The 21,643-nt window shown below is 39.7% G+C and overlaps 1 protein-coding gene across 3 annotated transcripts in view; it reads right to left on the bottom strand.

Annotated features, from left to right (window-relative positions):
- The window catches only part of BBS7 (Bardet-Biedl syndrome 7), a 48,281-nt gene that overhangs the window by 8,712 nt on the left and 17,926 nt on the right, over positions 1–21,643 (bottom strand). Inside the window, exons 2-13 of one of the 3 annotated variants that reach the window (XM_081303017.1) lie at positions 20,803–20,868; positions 19,826–19,888; positions 18,167–18,342; positions 16,282–16,468; positions 14,202–14,274; positions 13,745–13,861; positions 11,350–11,480; positions 8,915–8,999; positions 8,044–8,146; positions 6,290–6,482; positions 5,063–5,137; positions 3,172–3,237 (exon numbers count right to left, since the gene is read on the bottom strand). In XM_081303017.1, the coding sequence (XP_081159143.1) occupies positions 3,172–3,237; positions 5,063–5,137; positions 6,290–6,482; positions 8,044–8,146; positions 8,915–8,999; positions 11,350–11,480; positions 13,745–13,861; positions 14,202–14,274; positions 16,282–16,468; positions 18,167–18,342; positions 19,826–19,888; positions 20,803–20,868 (1,335 nt within the window). The remainder of the gene's footprint in view (positions 1–3,171; positions 3,238–5,062; positions 5,138–6,289; positions 6,483–8,043; positions 8,147–8,914; positions 9,000–11,349; positions 11,481–13,744; positions 13,862–14,201; positions 14,275–16,281; positions 16,469–18,166; positions 18,343–19,825; positions 19,889–20,802; positions 20,869–21,643) is intronic. The other 2 variants (XM_081303018.1, XM_081303019.1) reach the window with 2 other exon arrangements.

The raw sequence follows: 21,643 nt of genomic DNA, 5'->3' as shown, positions 1-21,643 counted from the left end.
AAAATAACTATAACTCATGGGACACAACACTTTCTCAGGAATGGGGATTATACCATACTGTTGCTGTTACAAAATCTTACTGACAGAAAGAAATCTTCCCAAAAGCCTAATTCTTGATTGTCTCTAAAAGCAGAGAAATACATATTAAACTAGCACTTGAATGAAATTCTCTCAGGCCATCGCGAACATGTTTCCCAGATGCCCCAAGAACTCATAACTCCTAACATAAAATGACTCCCTAAGCTGTAAGGCCTGCCTGAAGAGGGGTGCCGAGGCTGACGGCTCCTGGCTCCTGCCCCAGCTTCCCGTCCCGACTCAGGGCAAGGTCTGCTGGTTCTGCAAGGTAACTTCTCTAATCTAACAATTGCTCATGCTTTTTGTAGCATGTGAAAAAAAATAAACAAATGTTTTGCCTAAGTGAGAAAGATAAATGAAGTCTAAAGTAAGATGTTTTTTGCAAATGGGCACAGATAAAAGATAAAAAGGATAAGAAAGACAATGAGTAAAAATTCAGAAAGAAAATAGGCCTTATAAATCCAATTTGGGGTTTACTTTTAAACGGTAAGTTTCCAGCAGCAGCACAACTTTCTCCTTAATAAAACAAACTTTAATAATAAATATAACAATTTTATATGAAAATTGTATTTTTAATAATGACTGTAACAAACAATTCTCCCCACCCTTCCTTCCCCTGCAGTGCGCTCCCCCTCTCCCAGCCCACTCACACCTGTCCCACCTTGCCTAAATGCGGGCCCTCCAGGGGTGTCTCTTTTCGGATCTTCTCCCATAGTATTATAGTTAAGATACACACACACACAAAGGGACTAACTGCTTCTTGGTCTTCCCTGGACCACACTCCAAGCAGACAGCTGAGGCAGGAATTCCAGCCACCACGCAACCCACCATCAACAACGAGCACTCCCCTCAGTTCCACCTCGATCCTCTCTAAGCCAGGCTGCAGCTAACCACACAGTCATCTGGGTGCTGGGACTTTACTGCTAATAAAAGATCCTCCCGAGGAGCCCTATCACTTGTTTTCAAAAATGGCTATGAAAATGTATATGTCCACCAACCATGACTAATCATGACCTTTTACTCATCCCTGTCATCTAGAGATGATGTTTTTGATATTTTAATACTTTTTACCTGTTAGAGAGGCAGAAGCCACGTTTTTACTATGTTGGTTTAATTTCCCAATAACGCGGCAGAACTCTTTTGTTAGCTCTTTTGCTTCTCTCTTTTCAGAACGGCCCATCTTTACTCCTTGCCTATTTTCTTTATTCAGTGATCTTCTCTATAGTAACACAGATTGCTTTTATTCTCATTAATGATTACCTGGTGTCTGGAAGACAGTTTTCTTCTTTAAGTACTTAACTCATCTGAATTTGTCACACAGGGCAAAAGGTACAAATTCACCAGGAGCTGGGGGTGTAGCTCAGTGGTGGAACATTTGCCCAGCTTGGACAAGGCCCTGAGTTCAATCCCCAGCATCACAAAAAAAAAAAAAAGAAAAAGAACCCCCAAATCCACATACTTTTCTTTCAGATGAATGCCAGTTAAGCCAATACCAATTTTTAAATAGAAATAGCAATCTGATTTTTCCCTAAATAGAGTTCCCTAAATAGAGTTCCCGCAAAGGTGTGTGGGCTCTCTTTCTAGACCCTTGTCTGCTACAGAGCCTGTTTGTCTACATGGGAGGCGCTCTGCTCTGCCCACCATCCCCACCCCACCCTGGCCAGCGCCCTAGAGGCAGTGCTCTCCCCAGTACCCAGGGGTCTGGAAGGAGCAGGACACAGCCCCTTGGCACTCCCGTAGCTGGGGACGGGCAGGCTCCTTGCGGCCCAGCTGCTTGGTCAACGTTCACGTTTCCTCTCTTGCCGAGGCACATTCCACCTACTTTTCTTCTTTCTCATAATTTTCTTGGCTCTTTTCAGGCATTTACTTTTTCCTCTGAACTTTAAAATTATTGTGTCCAATTGTATAAAAGAATATAGTTTAAAAAAATTTTTCAGATCGGCTTTCAAATTTACTGGTGCAGCCTTGCTTAGTGACATACAATAATAGGGGCATAATATGATCACTTATACAATATGCTTGAGTAAAATCTTCTAGAAATAAGTTTATCCTAGTTTTCAGTTTTTCTTTTGTTTTTACATTTATTTTTTAGTTGTATGTGGACATAATACCTTTATTTTATTTTTATGTGGTGCTGAGGATCAAACCCAGTGCCTCACACATGCTAGGTGAGCGCTGTCCCTCTGAGCCACAGCCAATTATGTATAAAAGGATACTTACAAAGATTAAAAAGAATTGTTCAGGGAAAAAATTACATTTAACTCAAATTTTCTTAAGCAGATGTGAAAAAAGTATGGTACAACAGCATCTCTCTTGAAAAAGCATATTTCAAGTTTCAAAATATCAGCAACACCAGGGGGAAAAATAACAGTCCTTCAATTTTAGATCATAGGTGTATCAAAACTAAAAAATTTTGAAACCTCCCAACACAAAAGAACTAATATAAGTTTGTCTGCTATGCTCAATATTTAATCACAAAGATGGCTGTTACTAAGTTGCTAAGGAAAACCTATACAAGTGTTTTCTAAAATAGATGATTCTAAGATGAAATCGCTGGAATGCAACGGGTAAAACTTAGACAACAAGAAAATATCAGGGAAATGCTCATGAATCAAATTCATTTAGACCACGACTGGATCACAAAAATCAGTGGAATCTGAACACTAAGTGATAATATTAAGAAACTTATTTAAAAATTGCTGATAGCATTTTTGTTGTTAAAAAAGTATTCATCTTTTAGACATATATACAAAGTATTCACAGGGGAAACTGCCAGTGTCCTGCATTTGCTTCCAAGTGACCTGTGGTGGCCAGTGACAGGACTGTCACGAAGCTGGTGACAAAGATGTGGGATCCTTACTTTTACATACTCTGAGACTTTCCACAAGGGAAATCAGAAAAAAAATCCCAGTTACCGGGAACTTTACGATCAATAACTTTACAATTGGTAACTGAAGGGTGCTGAAGCAGGGAGAATTTCAACCCACAGGAATGACCTCAGGCGCGGATGTGCCAAGGGGAAGGTGACCTCAGGCGCGGATATGCCAAGGGGAAGGCCGCTCAAACCCGAGTAAAGGCAACGTTGGACACTTTTACCTTCAGTTCCAGCCGTGTGGTATTTGCTTGGCAGCGGTAAGTGGCGAGAAGAAAGTTGTCATTTGACTGGAAAGAATTCAAAGTTGGGGAAAATGATGAATTCAGGTTTTTGCTTTTAATAAATATTTGTAGTTATAGTTGACACACCACCTTTATTTATTTATTTATCTATATGTGGTGCTGAGGATCGAACCCAGGGCCTCAATTGTGCTAGGCAAGTGCTCTACTGCTGAGCCACAACCCCAGCCCCATGAATTCAGCTTTTTAACCACAGAAATATCATCAATAAAAATGTTTACCATCCATAAAGAAACAGGCACTGAAGGGTTAGGGAAATTTTCCAAAACTAGTCAGGGATGAAATGAATTCAAATTTTTCTAAGACCCTAAGGCTCATGCTCCTTCTACTTTGAGCCTACAATGAAACCTGTAAACATCAAGAGTTCATTCTAAAAATCCAACAATGCAAATGTCAAACATTTACTTTAAAAAGCCATGTGGACCAATGCCTTTGATTTTCACAAATACTTGCAGAGAAAAGAGAAAAATATTGTCTCTGTGATTCCAGCAAACAACGCAGTACCTGACGTACATGTTTGCTGAATTAAACTGGAATGGTTTCTTCAAATATTGTAATTACTTGAAATTAAACAATTAAAAATAGAAAAAGATACCTAGGTGCATAAGTTGCAACAACAAAACAATATGAAATATTTTATATACAATTTTCATTTACTGCTATTTTCCTATTTTTAACAAATAACCAAAAAAATTAAAAGGATGTTAATATAAAAAAGAAAACTCTTTTTTCATTTTAAATCATTTCAACTCAGTGAACAGAAAGGACAGATCTATTGAAAAATAAATACACCAAATATTAAAAACAAATGTCATTATGTGCTGAAGTAGTTACGGATAAAACAATACAGATTAAAGAGATAAGCTGGGACTAGGTTCAGGAGCGGGTGGGGTGGGGCACATGCTTGGATAGGTAATGAGTGTGGAGAGGAATGTTAGCTTCTCCTATTTTTATGTTTCAAGTCTCCAAATAAATTTTCTAAGAAGCTATAACCTTCTTATGGAACATGAAGGAAGGTTTTAAAATATTTCCTTCAAATAGCTATGAGATTTTTTCTTCGCCCATTCTTTGATTCCTCCCTTTCAAAACATACCCACTGCTACCCTAGTGCTGCTCGGGCTGGCCTTCCCCACAGCTCCTCCGGGCCTCTTCCCCTGGCTTCCCTCAGGACACGGCTGGTGGAGACTGCTCAGGCCAGCACCAGGCAGCACAAAGTGGTATCTGCAGGTCAAAGCTCTGTGACCTTTCACTGGCTCTCTGTGAGGCATGTGTTCATTGAATGACTGCTGGATGAAAAAGCGGGGTGGCCAGGAAGCTCGGGGAGAAGAAGACCGTGCCCCAGCGCAGGATGTGTGCACCCACAGCAATTAAGACATCTTAAGAACTTCAATTCAACAGAAATTATGTGGCGGCTGGTGGGATGAGCTGGAGGCATAAGAGTTTCCTATACCATACTGAGGAAGGGGGAATCTAGATCCACATCCACCAAGAAACAAGATCCTTAAAAGGTTTTGCGAAAGGGAAGGTGCAGTGAGGTTGATGCTGGAGGAAGGCTCCCGGTGGCAGCCACAGCGTCTGCAGTGGGAGGAAGAGAAGAGGAGCAGGAGGCCAAGAGTTGCAGTGCCAGGGACGGGACTGACGGCCAGCAGCTGGGGACCCCTGGCCTCTGGAGCCTGGAGCTGGGGACGCGTATCTGTGGAGTGTTAGGAGCCTGCCCAGCAGCTGCAGAGGAGGCGACAGCTACCACCTGGCCTTGGACCTGGTCAGAGGCAGGGGGCATCAGAAAGTGCAGAAGGGCTAGCAGGTCACTCACCTCGGAGTCGCAACTGCTGAAGCTGACAACTGCAGAGTTCTTATCCACATCAAGCAGATCTATGGGGACATCGCTCTGTGGTGAACATGTAAAAGAATGGCTCAGAGGGAAAACATACAAACAGTACACAGAACATCTTTTCTCTGAGGGTCGCCTGTGTCCTAGATTATGTTCATCTCTAAATGTGAGAGTATAAATTCTCTTAATTTACACTTGATCACATACAGCTCTGGAAAATATTTAATGAACAATAAATGTCATTTCACAATTACCTGTGTTTTTCTGATTTGGATTATCAGAATCACAAAATATCATCTCTTACCATCCCCTCAAATGCATGATCTTCTATTTTCGTCAGTGCTAAAAATGTTACCATGGCTATAAGTAACCACAGGGGCATCTGATTACACTGGCTCGTTTTTATCCATTGTAGCTTCACCTGTTACACAAGAAGAAGGTAAGCTATGGTCTCCCTGAAGCAGTTGCTAAGAGAAGGGCTGGGGTCATATGACGGTGCTCCTGAGGCTGAGTGCAGCAACTCGAGAGCAGCCTGGCTGAGGAGTTTTCTGTCTGTGAGATTTATTAAGAATCGGACCCCTTCCCACATCTTCTTAAACCTTGTCTTCTTGCTCCAATTTATTATTTTCTCATCTTTTTATGGGTTTTCCATCTTATTCTTATTTTCCATTCATCCTACTAGTATATTTTTCTACTTCCTGAGTATCTTCCAACTTAAAAGTAAATAAAACTATTAAACAAATGAACAGAGCTATTATCCCTAAATCTCACCTTTGAGATTATCTGTCTTGCCTACTGACCTACCTAGAAACCACTGAGCTAATGAGTAAGCTGTACTATAAATTATCATTTTAGTACTTGGAGATTTTTAAAAGGGTATAACAAGAGCATTAAATACTAGAGTTTTCTAAGTCACATCTCTGTTGAGATTCTCCCAGAGTATAGTAAAAGAAGAAAATCCTTATTATTCTATCACTTCTTGAAACTGAAGTTCACCCATCTTTTGTTTATTAAGTTTGGGATAACTCAAAAGTAAAGATAACATTCAAATAGCCTACAAGCAAACTGATTCCCTCATGGAAAATTAAGAAGCCATAAACATTTAAAATTACCATTTGAAACTAAATGTGCTCAATAATAATAAGTGCATACGACTGGAGTACAAAACAGATCCAGTCATAAAACCAAGAACCCAGCCATGCTGCGGACCTGTATTAAGACGTTGTCTATTGCGGTCTGCACCTCTAGGATGAGGCTGTAGCTGGCATCATCTTTATTTAATGTGAACTTGTCATTTATGCTAAATGGAGGTGCTGCTGATTTTGCTTTGCTTGACTGAGAAGACTGCTGATAGTTCTCTCTTTCCTGTAGCACCTTATACTGCAGATGTTCCAGCTCATTCCTAGAAGAAAAGACATACAACTTTGTCATCTTTAAACATCTGAAGTCCTTAGAAATGCATGAAATTTTCGAGACATTTACTTCTGTAAAATGGGGTTTTCATTGGTTGGGCTAGAACTATACCATCGGTAGAAATAAAATTTTAGTTTCTCTGACTGACCAATTGATTCCACATCATTTATTCCTAACCCCCAAATTAAAGCATCTACTCAGTTCCATACCAGAAACATGAATAAAGAGTTGTGAGTACCCAGGCAGGTTACAACCAGTCAACTCCAGCTCAGGAGTATGGCTACAGCTACATCTAGGACTAGGCAGAAGAAAAAGGAACATGGCAGGAAAATGTTCTGGACTTAATAACAAGAAACGCCAGCCAACATGCACCTCTGGTGTGATTAGGGCAGGAAGACAAAATACAGAGCAGCTGCTGAGTATTCACATTTTGGTGACCACAGGGATGATCCTGGGCTAGTGGCCCAGCATCAGCTCTACCAAATGGTAGAGCAGGTCCTGCTGAGACTGACGGGCACGGGTACTGCCTAGGGAAAGGCCACATGCAGATGGAGTCAACAGTGATGGGCAGATCAACCTGGTTTAGGGGGAAAGGATCGTGGAGAAGTGTGGAAGGGATGTGTGCGGTGAACGGAGGAAAAGATGCATTCACCCAGGAAGTATTTACTCTGCATATCACATATTTACCACTCTGTACCTAGTAGTGCTCCAGGTGCTGAATGAACCAAATATAAGCCTGGTGCCTGGAGCTTACATCCCAGAGGAATCAGGAAGGCAAGATTCGGCTATAAATTAAAGTACTGTGCCGAGGATGCAAGGCAGTCACTGAACCCAGCACTCCCGCTGCATGAACTTGGCATTCTGCATGAACGTGGCAGGTCAGTCTGCGTGAACATACAAGGCGGCTCTCCTGGTGGCCCTGGGGACTGGCCTGTGCTCTTGGAATTTGGGGCCTTCCTGCCTTAGAAGCTCCTGTAGCCTCTGATCTTCACCAAAATACAGATCAAGCCTCCCTCCCCTGGAGGTGGCTGAAACTCAATGACTGGCCACTTCCCACTTCCTCACTGTGGGAAGCAGCCTCCTGCAGTCTGCGGTTCCTTCTTACAGAAGCGTTGAACTGAGCAGGCCATGAGCGCAAACCCTGTACCTACAGGAGGCAGCATTCAGTTCCAGTAAGAAAACTCATGAGCCAAAGTTATGTGCACAGCAACAGTGAACGTTGGAGTTAAAGAGAAATGGAGAAAACAACACGCCTATTTGGGTTTCTTTCTGATGTCTGTTGGGCGGTGGGGTAGGCAAAACACTGCAGCCACCATTTCTGACAGATGGGAACACGCAGTTCTCTATCCAAGAGTCAGTATGGGATCATGCACTGAAAAGGTGGAGCTCTGAATCCAAGATATTCATCAACACTCCCTGCTAATTGTCTCAAATCAATGAACTTTCACATTAAAAGGTGACAATGCCTTCCAATAAAATGCAGTGTGTCTATCTGTAAATGGGAAGCAGCCATCAGCACTTTGAAATGAAACACACAACTCAAAAGTTACCGTAAAGAAGAAATTTTACTCTGCATCTCCTGATTGATCTTGAGCTCTTCTCCTGGTCCACTTTCCTTATGAACAGGCTCAGTTGTCAGACCTGTGACCCAGCCTGTAGAGATGAGAACAGTCACGCACCAGTCAGTGCTGCTAGGTGCTGACAGCGTGAGCCCCTAGTCTACCACCATCAACCTAACTCAGCTGTGTTCTTCCAGAACACAGCAAAACACAAAACCAAGCTGGAAAGAATTCAGACCAAAAAAAAAGTATTTAAGCAATTTGTGATACTGTTTTTGCTTGAAATACTATAATACTATGCTTAAAGGTGTCTTTCTATTCTTAATAGTTCTAGTTTTCAAGTATGGAGTAAGTCAGAACATCTTAGCAAATTCAAAAAAGTGACAAGTAAGCATCACCTTTCGAAAATCACTTTTAAGGAGATTTAAACTCTCATGAAATTGGTAAGAATGCAAAACTCAATGCTCAAAAGCAAACAAGTTTTTACAAGACAAGCACACAGTCCAAAGCCAACTAGATTTCTAAATAGCTCCCTTCTAACAGAGAATGCCACTTACTTTTCAAAGCTAGTAGAAACATGCTAAGTGCTCTTAAAAAGGGTTAGTCGAACGTCAGCACTTCATCAATCCACTGGACAAGGCTGCTCCCCCTCCTCTGCTTGCTTACTGGGGATAGAGCCCAGACCCTGGCTCAGGCCGGCGAGTGCTTCCCCACTACTGCCTCCTCAGCCCACATCCTCATTCTTTAACCAATAACCCTGATAATTCTATAGGAAGGATTTACTAATAATACTTCTCAAAAAAGTAGCCATCAAAAGAACATGCATTTAGACCTTGGCCCCTGGTTCTTCACCATTCTTTACCTGAGTAGGTGGACACCACGATTTCATCATAACCGTCTTTCCCTACACAACCACCTTGGATAGACGTGACACTCTCAGACAATGCCTAAAATAAATTCAAGACCGAGCATTTTATTAATAAGCTGAAAACTTCAAAGGTAGTCAAAGCAAGCTGCCAAAATTCATTATCCTGTCTCCAGACATTCAACACATATTTACCGAGTGTCTATCTATTATGTGTAGATGCTGAGATTAGAAACACAAAACCTTAAACAAATCTCAGAAAATTCCAACAGTTTTAAATTTGGAAAAGAAGATTAAAATGACTCTAGTCCCTTTAAAAGGCGATTCACACTTGGCTAACACTATAAATATCTAATGAGAAAAAAATAATTTATTTACATAATGAAAGGATATTTTTAAAAATAAATTACAAAAGTAAAACTACTTTAGATCGCCTCTTCTTTGTTTTCTCTAAAAGGAGAGTTTTTAGATGAACAAAACTATGTATCCTCCTGTACATCTTTAAGTTAGCATCTAGATTTTTCATCACAATTTTACATAGTTACAAAGATGGTACTTCTGGAAGTTTGTAAATAATATCATTTTTTAAGCAATACTTCCCAAACTTGTCAACAATAATCACCAGGTGAGTCAACCAGCACTGTAAGTCAGTACTGGTTAAAGCTATTTGGAAAGCAGCAATAATTTTTTAACTGTTATATATTCACATGTGAATACACACAACACATGTAACTTAAAAGTCTTGCAGTTATACTCTGATTTTTTAAAAAATGCATTGCCACTGATATTACATTTTGCTAGAATAAGACTGGCTTAACATCAAGCATATTCCCATTTTTTTTTTTTTTTTCCATTTTCACAGTAAGCTCTGAAGCCAGGACCTCTCCTGTTAGAAAACAGGAGGGACAGTGGGCGAGGCCTTAGTGCCAGACCTGGCAGAGCAGATAAATGCTGTCACTGCTGAGGTTTTGGACAGACATCGAAGAGGGGACCTGAGGCCTCAACAGGAGACTCTACCAGCAAGAAGGCCATTCACAGATGAGGCCTGCAGACTGGACCTCCAGAAACACAAGCTGAACTAAACCTATTTTCCCTATAAAGAAGCCTGCCTCAGGTATTTCATACAAGAACAAAAATATGGTCTAATACGCCAGCTCACGAAAACGAAAGACTCCACTCACACCATGGAATGTTCTTCAGACCATGCAAACAGAATTAGAAATCGTCATGTTACAGGAAATCAGCACAGGAAGACAAGTACCAAGTGATCGTACTTGTATGAGAGACATAAAATGTGGATCTCATACAAGTTAAGAGGACCGCTTCCTAGGGGTAGGAGGTAGGAGGAGACAGAGAGGCAAAGGCTGATTGGTGCATACAAGCTACAGTAAACAGGAGAAGGAAGTCTTGGAACCCAGGTCACAGCACGCACACGCGTGCGCGGGCGGACACACAAACACACACACACACACACACACACACACACACACAGTTCTGGTGTGCCCCTGCACAGCAGGGTGGCAGGTGACCATTACTCAAAAAGCTAGGAGAAAGGATTTTGACTGTTTTCACCATGAAGAAACGAGAATGCTTGAGGAGAAATGTTTGATCTGATTAAATATTACACAATGTACACATTATCAAATCACTTCATGATTCCCTGTTAATATATTTAATTTCCTATTTTTAAATATCATTTCAAGTAAATCTAAAATACTTAAAACACAAATGGAAAAATATGATTCTGTTCATGCCAGAATGCTTTTCTATGTGATTCTATACCTCAGCAGCATATACAGACTTAATTACATTTAAATTTTGTAAACGAGTTACTCTTATCTAGTATTTCTTTCACAGCTGGCTCTTGAGTATCTACAAGCGAAAGTACTACTTGTTCCTCTCTGCTTAAGGATATTTCTGATACTGCCCTAATGGTGTGCAGTTTATTCCTGGATTTTAAAACAATATTCTCATTCATGAAACTCAAACATAGAAAGGCAACTGCTATATAATGTGTTGCTATGCATTATAGAAACTCAGGTGAACTATTTACTACTTGAGAAATTTATAAAGGTTTAAAAGTATAAAATGGTAATTCAATATTCAGTTTAGAAGCAACAGTCTATTATTCAAACGAGTAGTCTAGAAATTTTGATAACATCAAAATGTTTCAGACCAAACATAAGATTTTTAAAATATTTTTAGTTGTAATGAACATAATACCTTTAATTTATTTATTTTTAATGTGGTGCTGAGGATTGAACCCAGGGCCTCATATGTGTGAGGCAAATGCTCTATCACTGAGCCACAATCCCAGCCCCAAACATAAGATTTTAATATTATTTTCCTTAATAAAATTCAGCCCTTAGTCATCTCTATAAAACCCGACAAAGAATAAACACATAGATGGAGAATCCTCTGGACCAACCTACCAGGTCAAATCGCAGAACAGGCTCCTCTGTGTTATCCAGGCTGTACACTTCCACCATTCCATCATCTCTCCCAACAAGTAAATCTTTAACCCCATCACCCATAATATCGAAGCTGTCAATACACAAAATACCTTTAAAAAAATGTGATGTTATTACAAAACTAATAGTTGAGTCACGTATATACCAAATAAGAGTGAGAAACTGGCTCAGCAAGCGCTCTGCCACTGAGCTACAGCCCCAGCTCTGATTTTCTGGTTTTCATACTTGTATTGTACTTGTGATAGATTTTAACATTAAGCTGGGTGAAAGGTATACAGGAACTATTTGTGTATTTGTGTTTGCTATTTTTGCACATTTTCTGCAAATCTAAAATTACTTCAAAATAAAAAGTTTTAAAAGAAAGTAAACAAAAAAAAGAAAAAAAAAATCAATGTTCATACTTTTCACTCATGTCTGTTGCACATCCCTAGTGACATGTTATAGACTCCTAGGCTTCTGTGGAACGTACGTTAAGAAACTCAGATATGTGATGAAAAACATAGCAAGATGAGAGGAATTGATCATGCTGGGGCTTAGTAGGAGTTGCTGTTACCATCTAGATAAAAAATAAATTATGAAGAAAAAGGTAGCAAATAAAGAATAGCAAGCACATTTTGCTTCTCTTTAGAAAAATGACATTACATTTAGAGGCACAAATACATCTGGCTTTGCAATTGAAGATTGTATTGAACTCATTGTTTAAAGGGTACATTCACGTATACACATGCTTACAACCTTTCTTCCTGAAATTCCACTAACATGTCAATAAAAGCATGAAGACTGTCAAAAAGAGTGGAAGGGGAAACAACATCTGATGAAAATTGACAGTGAAACTTCCCAAGATGGAACTCTGTGGTTGACTAGTAGAGTACAGGAAGATGAAACTGGTGGCGTGCAAAGGGGGAAGCCACAAAGAGTGACTAACTCCAAGAAATGGAGGCATCCATACAGCTCAAGGAGGGTGAAGATGGGGCCGAAAGGAGCCATTAAAAATATGTATGAAGAGTTGTGTTTTATGTGGCTGCTGATAAATGATCAACCACCCCAAAATGGAAAAAAAAAAAAAATGAGAAACTGTAAACTAACTCAAAATGGGGGAGGACAGACCAGCGCTGAGCACAATCAGTAGGTTGCTCCTCTCCACCCACAAGCCTCATCCAGGGCTTTACTTACAGCCGACCTGGCAAGGGCCCCAAGTTCACATCTCCTTTCCCCATGCCCAGACCCGCACGTCCAGTTCAGCCTCTTCCTGTACACATCTGCCTGACACTTCCCATGCTCCAAACACAGCTCTTTATTCTCCTCCTTCCCACAGCTTCCTGGGTACCCTCCTGCTCCCTCCCCAGTCCTCCTCCACCCAGCACTCAGGCTGAGAATCTAGGCTATCTCTTGGATTCCTTTCTTCTTCTAACTCCCCATGTTGAATCTACCAGCAAATCCTATCTGCTCTGCCCCACAATATATGCTGACACTGTCTTCCTCTCACTTCAGCTACAGTCAGCCTGGACTAGGCTACAAGGATAACTGATCTCCATGTTTCCACTGTAACCTGCCTCCCCAATCCATTCTCAATGCAGTGTAGTCTCTTCTGGGGACTCAGTCACATCCTGCCCCCAACTGCAGTTCTCCAGCAACTCCCCACTGTGACCTCCAGGCAAGGCTCCACTGACAGCAGCCCTACCCTACCTCCCCCAGGTGATCACACCCTGTGAGTGGACGCAGCCACACTGGTCATCCTGCTACTCCACAGGTGAACTGAGTCCACCTCTCCTCCTGCAAAACTCTCTCCCCTCCAAATCTCCACACCTTCCTTTTTCCTCTTCAGAGTTCAGCTCAAATTCAACCTCTTCTAAGACACTTTCTTGGACCACACAGTCTAAAAGCAGCTCCCCTTCTCTCAGTACTCTCTTAACATACTGCTCTGTTGTGTCTTCTTCATGTGACAAGGCCAGGCCTTGTCTCTCCTGACAAGTACTTGTGAAGGGGATAAGTGTGTGAGGATCCTGTATGGGTAAGAAACCATCCCTACCTCCCAAGTCAGGCACGGAGTCCCCTGAGACAGCACAGCATTCCCTTGCATTGTACCAGTCACTCTCAGGTCCCATTAACTGCCTATCGTGGACAGTTAACAAAGAATTTTACCACAGCATATTTTCCCAAAGTATTACTAGCATTTCTTATTTTTAAAAATATTATACCTACAGTGAGAGACCTGATGAATAAACAGTACGTAAACCAGAGGTGGCTCTCCTATTACATAGGGCTACTACATAATACGAATAAGTAAAACAGTAAGTTGCATGACCGTTTTAACAGTCACGGGTATCTCGGGGTCTGCGCTGCGTTGACACCATACCTCCCCGCTTTCTCTCATCTCCAACTTCCCACTTGTGCACTGGCTTGGATGTGGTGATCTGAATGAGCCCGAGCTTCCCATCTGCCGTTCCAAACAAGAGGTCTTCCCCAGAGTTGCCTAGTTATAATCAGAGGAAACATTAGTGACATCTCTTTAAAATTAAAGTATTTTCATGTAAAAACCTCATTTAAATATCCTAAGGCAGGAAATGATTTGGGAGAATGGTTATATATTCACAGGATTTTGTAGCTCGAGAGAGAAGTCCACCTCCTAATCCCCGTCATCTAATGTTAAGATGAAACTGAAAATTAAAGTTCAATGACTCCTTACTGTGAGTTACTGGCAAGTTATCAGAAGATAAATGTCTCAATTTTAGTTCATCTTCCTTCTACAATTCCCATTTTCACTTAATATATTTTATAAACACAGTTAATTGTGAAAAGTGAGCCCTGATTACCTCCGTTTCCATTGTGCAGTGCTAAGACAGCAGGTGGGCCAGGAACTTCAATTTCATACATCACATCAGAACCCTGAGAAGAATTTATATTTAGAAACTGAAACTGAATACAAATTTAAAATAATAGAGAATAAAATTGGGCCTGGTTCCACCTGCCTATAATCATAGCTACTCAGGAGACTGAGACAGAAGGATCCCAAGTTCAAGGCCAGCCTGGGAAATTTAATAAGACCCTGTCTCAAAAATAATTTTTTTTAAAAAAAAGGGCTGAGGAAGTAGCTTAGAGGTAGAACACTCCTGGGTTCAACCCCCAGTACCACTTAAAGAAAAACATACAAACATACACACACACACACACACACACACACATCCCCACATATGCATTCATGGAAAACATCTATATTCTTGATAACATCTAAAATAAAACTGCTGAAAAAAATCAGGTCAGCAGCACCAACTTCCATTTGTTAGCAACTCTGCATGTATTAACACATTTGAAAACAAAATATATATAAAATGCAAAGACCAAGGAGAAAAATATGCAAAATATTCTTCACTGTCACACTTTTCATTTTGAATATACTGATTGATAGAAAACTTACAATGGTAAATTTTCCTTTCAAAACTCACTAGGAACAAGTTTATTTCTTCTACCTTTCTGGTGTTAACTGGTTTAACTTCAAGCACATTCAAACATTTGAGCAGGCCCAAAGTTATTGCCTAAGGAAAAGTGCGGCCTTTCTTTTGGTAGTCCCCAAATCACTCCAGTTAGAGGCAGAATCATCTGATATTTACGTAAGAAAACAAGTTAGGTCCTTTTCTCATTTTTAATCTTGCCATATAAGTAAACTGGAAACAGTTTGCAAAATTATAGTAAATATGGTATAATATTTGTTAAAAACATTTAATATGTATTTAGAATATAAGATCTATATGCCTTATCTTTATCATTTTTCAATCTTTAGATATGTACACACAACTACATGAACACAAAAGGACATACACAAAACTCTGAAGAAGCCACCTCTAAGGTGATGAACTGCCCTCAAGACAGATGGGGCCTAAGGGAAGAGGGCAAGGCAGAGGAGAAGCTCCACTGCTCACTGTCCACAACCCTTGGTTGTCTGCATAATAAAGAGTATGGATTCCTTCTGGTTAAGCAAAGCAGAATCCTAGAATTCTGCCAGAGCAATCTCTGACTGACTACTCACCAGCTCCCAAAAAAAGGCTATTCAAATGACTCACATTTGGAAGTCCAAGCCAGGGGACAAATAACGCCTTGGAACCTCTAGAATGAACCAGACATTACTTTGATTGCCTCTGATGGGGTAGGGAATCACTGGATTTTTCCTTCTACAAAGGGCTGATGCCAAGAAACAGCCACCTGGCTGTGGAACTGCAAAGGTGAGACTGCCTGTGGCAGCAGGGAATTCAGAGCTCAAGCCTGGATTAACTGTACCAACTACTATCAAATACCCATCCAACGAACCTTCCAGTTACCTAGTAAACTCCAAGGGTTTTCAGGAGACCACCTCCAGGAGACACAGTGGTCACTAACAGCAATGACCTGAAACAGCTGTGTCAGCCATCAAGCATCTCCCTGGAAATGTGAGGACACCAAAGTGATTTTCCCTCTCTCTGACCTACTTATCCAACAAACTTGCTTCATTCTACCTACTGTCAAAATGTTGGATAAACTCAAATTAAATACCACCCTGTCCCTAACCTAATGTCTTCCTTTAGTTTGATTTCTGGGGGAAGAGGAGAGTGATGGGGAAAGGAAGGGGAAATGCTGTTGGAGGTTCTCTGTGGCAAGAGCTCTCTGCTACGACTGGGCCAGGTCAGAAACTGGGGCAGGGGGAGAAGGTGTCCTTTTTTCTTCCACATATGCCCTCTTGCAAAAGGTCTCAACACACTTGCCCCAACTAAACAAATTAACTTATCAATTAAATTTAAAAAGTATTTTTCATATACAACTTTATACAGGACAAAAGTAGTAATTGTTAAAATAATTTATAACAATACTCATAATTATTCATTTACTTAGATTATGAAAAGTCACAAAAATGCAAACAGCCACCTGTAAAACCCTGAGCACTCTGTCCTGGCAGGCCAAGATGGGTGTAATCTGAGGTACTCTTTCCACTGGAAGGCAGATGACATCATTGATTTTGTCTGCAGAAAGGTAATAATGTTGGTCTTTGCAGTCACAATAATGATTATAGATGTAACTTGCGCTGAGAAAGAGGTCAGAGCCAGATATGTGCCTGAGAACATTAAAATAGTAATTTCAGACCTCCATAATTTAAAAAATAAGCACAGGTAATTCTTGAATTTTTCTCAGAAATGAAAACAAAAGTTACCACAGCTTTAGAGAACACAATCTTTTTTTCATTTCCCACTTAATTTCTGGCCTTTTTGATATTACCTTTTTATTTTGTAAGATAAAAATGAAGATCTTAAAGCTTAAGGTTTTGCAATACAAACTAAGCTCAGAAAAACTGAAAACAAAAATGATAATTTCTATGTGAAGAAATACCAGAAAAGTGTTTCTAAATGTGTAGGACATTCCCTGTCAAGCACTGTCCTGGGGGTTTCCATGTAAATTGACCCTCATGGTCTGTAAATTGGGATTACTGACTACCACAGCTCCCGGCGGGGGGGGGGGGGGGGGGGGGGGGGGGGGGGGGGAGACACGGACACGACAATCTGCTGACTCACAACCAGTGACAGTGGAGTGGGCTGCAAAGCAGGCAGGCACTTTGACCTCTAGAATTAAGCTTTCTTACTACCACACTAGACAGCCCAGAAAAGCCTACTCAAAGTGAATCTATTGTAAACTACATGACAAGCAGTGGAGAATGTCTCCATTAGAACTTTATTTGGAATAAAGAAATGAGAAGCAAGTTCATTTCAAATTATTTTAACAAAATTTTGGTAATAATCATAATGATGTTCTAATTCTTAGAATACATACAGTTTTCTCTTGGTGGAGCTGAAATTTCTTGATAAAAATTTATATTTTTCATATATGCTATTGGAATGCAGGTTAAGCAATCTGAAAATCCTAAACCCCAAACTTTGTATTCACATAATTCTCCAAGAGTTTCAGACCTTGGAGCATTTCAAATTTATAGGTAAGGGATGCTCAACTGATAGTCTTTGCAAATATCTGAAAAATCTGAAAAGCTTTGGAATCTGGTCCCAAGTATTTGAGAAAAGGGACACTAAACATGTATATCTTTCACTTCTAGATTATCACCATGTGACTATCCAGGAGATAATTTTATTTGGGCCTTTCATCTATTTCTCCACCCCTATGGTCCCTTTAAAAGTTTTCAATACTAAAATCGCCCTGTGATCTGCTTACCCTGTACTGCCCCTCACTTCATTATGACATGGCCTTACTGTTTGGCTCTGATTATTACCATATAATGATCTGATCATTATACATCATATACATGCAATGAAATGTCACTCTGTACCTCACAAATATGTACAATTAAAAATAAAATGTATTTCAAACAGAAATGCCCAGAGCAGGGCCACTGGAGAGACCATGGCTACTGGAGAGACAAGGCAGAAGGATCTCACACCTGTGATCCCACCACTCCTGAGGCCAGTAGGAGGACCACATATTCAAGGTCAGCCTATGCAACTTATCAAGACCCCATCTCAAAATAACAATAAATAAAAAGGGATGGGGATACAGCTCAGCAGTAGAGTGTCCTCAAACCAATCCAAGTGGTGCAGGAAACAAAAATCCAAAAAACAACAAATGAATGTGTTTATATAATAAAGCTCTTTAACAACAACAACAAAAATATTCAACAGCAAATGTGGTTTCCAGTGGAACATCTGTAACATAGTTAATTTTATTTTCCAGAAAACTTAAGATATGACAGTTAATCACATGATCTACGTCTATTAGAAACATTGAAAATAGATATGTAAAATGAACATACATAGCTTTAATGCTCTCAGTGAGGTTCGTTTCAAAAGAGAGGAACTGTTTTCCTCTCTTGGTGAAGCCTCTAATCTCAGATCCTGCAGCAATAAAGATTTTCTCCTGAGGTGTATTAAGAACCCCTCCCAGCTCCAGCCGGGCAATCTTCTGCCCTGGTAAGGTCTTGAATACTGCCTGAAAAAATCATTCACAAATAGTAAATATACAAGTTAATATATTGTAAACCTCTTTCCTTTACCATAAAAAACTGCTATGATTTTGAACTTACAAAACATTATAAATTTACAGAAACTTTTGTAGAAACTATATAGAAACATTTTTAGAAAAAAAAATCTATTTGTTTTAGTGGGTCTTCTGGTTTTGTGCTAGAAATCCTTAAACTCTGGCGTATTTATCCTGATACTTTTTCAATTGGAGCACTGTAATCATACGTAGTGGAATTCATTGTGACATATTTGTACATGCATGCCACACAATCTGGTCAACTTCATTCCCTGGTACCTTCCTTTTCCCTCCTCTCACCCTCCACCTCCCTTCTATTTTCATGAGACCCACCGCTCCCCCAACCTTTTCCTAAATCCTTGCAACTCAAAGCAGTGTTCACATAGCAGAGCAGTATGATTAGCATTGCTAAATTCATTAAAAAGGCAGACTCTTAAACCCATTGGAGACCTACTGAGTGAGAATCTGCATTTTAACAGGATTCCATAGCTGGTTCCAGTACAGGATAAAGCTTGAGAAGGACTGGTTCTACAGGAAAGTCCACTTGGCAAACTCTTTACTAAGGTTCAATGGACATGGTACAAATACCATAACCATGTTTTTGAAACTAATCTCACCTGAACTTTGTACAATTTTATTTAAAAATTTGGTAAAGGACTAACTACAGAATTTACTGAAAAGAATATTTTAATACCTTAATCATATTTCTAACTAAAACCAACATTTCTGATCACTGACTTTTTCTGTGTTTTCCATTTATTATTTGCACCAGTCCCCCTCCCTGTCATGATTCATACACAGAAAATGAGATTTCTGGGAGGCTATGTGAACAATGGAGAGGGGGTGCTTCTGGGAGTTTTAACTCTCTTCATCTGTTTTTTAAATACCATGTAATATACAGTGAGTACCCGAGCTCCCATCTCAGATGGAGCATGTGTCCCCTTTGAGTATGACAATGAAACCTTGGTTGGGCTAGCTAAGGGGCAAGGCGACAGGACAGTCGCTTCCACTCTCACAGTATGCTTTGTAAGACCCCACCTGCACACTCTAAGAGACTCTCCTGCTTACTTGAAAGGCCACTGGTTTGCAGGAGGGACTGTGAATGGACCACTTGGCAAGGACTTTGGGAACAAGCCAGACCTTCCCTCACCCCACTTTCCACTCTCTATACTGTAGAAAATTCTTTTTTTTTTTTTTTTAAATTTTTTTTTTTTTTAATATTTATTTTTTAGTTCTCGGCGGACACAACATCTTTGTTGGTATGTGGTGCTGAGGATCGAACCCGGGCCGCACGCATGCCAGGCGAGCGCGCTACCGCTTGAGCCACATCCCCAGCCCTGGAGAAAATTCTTAACCTAGGAGTATTTAAAAAAAAAAAAAGTGGTACATTTGTCTTTTTTAAAAAACTTCTCCCGTCTAAAAAGGCTGCACTTACCACTGCTTCTCCTTTCTTCACACCAAAGCACAGGACTACTCCATCATGATCTCCAATAACCACCTGTAACAGAATGGTAAAAATCTAACATTCCTTTTACTATTAAAAGATCATTAAATGGTTTTATATTCTACACTGCACTAATGTTTAAGAAACCACATCATCAAGTTTAAGTGTAGTATCAAATGGGAAGAGAATAGTCAGAATCATCTGAAAATGCTATCTAAATACCTTTCCCATTTCCAGCTATGTATCTGGACAAGCTGAGTTTTCTTCACATATTTCAATCAAACAACATATCATAACAGACTGAATATAGAAAACAGATAGGAGAACTCAGCCTTTGCTTATGCCTGAGACTAAAGAATTTGCAAGAATATAACATCATATCACTAGTCTTTCTAAATTAATTTTAGAAAAAATACTTTCAATAAAAATGTGTTATCTATATAAAAATATACATTTTAAAAATATTTTTAACATTTCTTAGACTTAATTTTAATACAGTAAGTTTTGATAGATACAACCTACATAATATTCTTTGAGATCTTCATAATTTAAACATGTAAAGGTTCAAAGACCTTATTTTTATTAAAAAGCAATAGTGTTAACTAAATACAAAGTTCAACATCAAAATAATAAATGACTTAAAAATATGATAAAGCTTAAGGAAAGAATTTTCTCTACATTTTGATATGCTTTATATTTTTTTCCATATACAAAATCTGGTACACTTAGAACAAATTATTGCCAGAAAAATGGAATATAGTTTTTAACAAGTTTATTATGCTATTTACTAAACGTACAGAATAATTTTTAAAATGTCCAAGGAAATTACTACGTCTAAATGTGCCTTAGTAGTCAAACTTCATTCAAATTAAAAGAAATTCAATTTCATTTTAACACGACTGTTTTTAAAAGACTAACTCCCTGGTGGAGGAGGAGGTGAGGAGAGGTAAGCAAGGTGTCCACAGTACCTTCTGTGCCGCTCTATGTCTTGACGCAGGAAGTAGCTTCATAGTCTTCTGCGAGGTCACTCCCACCTAAGAAAACAGACCAGCTGCCTAGTCAATGTTTTTGTGATACTCTGTAATTTGAAGTTATTATATCAGAAGTTAAAAGGAGTAGATCAGATCATAGTGAGCCTTAATTTTCTTTTTATCTGAAATGAATGATGCCTATTTTTTTAGAGCATTATAGTTATACATGGAAGTTGGGTTCATTTCAACAAAGTCACACATGCATGGAATGTGATGTACCCCATTTCAGTCTCTGTTCTCCCCTTTACCGTCCTCCCTCCCTTCCCCTACTCTACTGATCTTTCACTCATTTATTTTTGTTGATGCTTTCTACATTTAAAGGTGGAATTCCCCGTGGTATACTTACACATGCACAGTGTGGTTTTGTCAAATTCATTCCACATTTTCTCTCCTTTCCTGTCCCTTCTCCCTTCCTCTCCATCTCCTACTCCACTGACCTTCCCTATATTTTTTATACCCAATCCCCCTTTCCTTCCCCCCCCTTATTTTCTCTAGATTCCATATATAAAACATTTGACCCTTGGTTTTCGGACTTCTTGCACATAGCATGATGTTTCCATTCCATCCATTTTCCAGCAAACGCCATAATTCCATTCTTCTTTACAGCTGAGTAAAAGTCCACTGTGTACGTACACCACATTTGTTTAATCCACTCATCTGCTGATGGGTATTTGGTTGGTTCTGTAACTTGGCTATTGTGAATTGTGCAGCTATCAACATTTATGTGGTGTAACCCTATTGTTACGGTTTAGATATGAGGTGTCCTCCAAAGGCTCAT

Source organism: Spermophilus citellus (assembly GCF_964194105.1).
Source record: "Spermophilus citellus genome assembly, chromosome: 8".
In the NCBI taxonomy this organism is placed as follows: Eukaryota; Metazoa; Chordata; class Mammalia; order Rodentia; family Sciuridae; genus Spermophilus; species Spermophilus citellus.
Note: the sequence above shows the minus strand (reverse complement) of the source record. Positions and strands in the feature narration are given on the sequence as shown.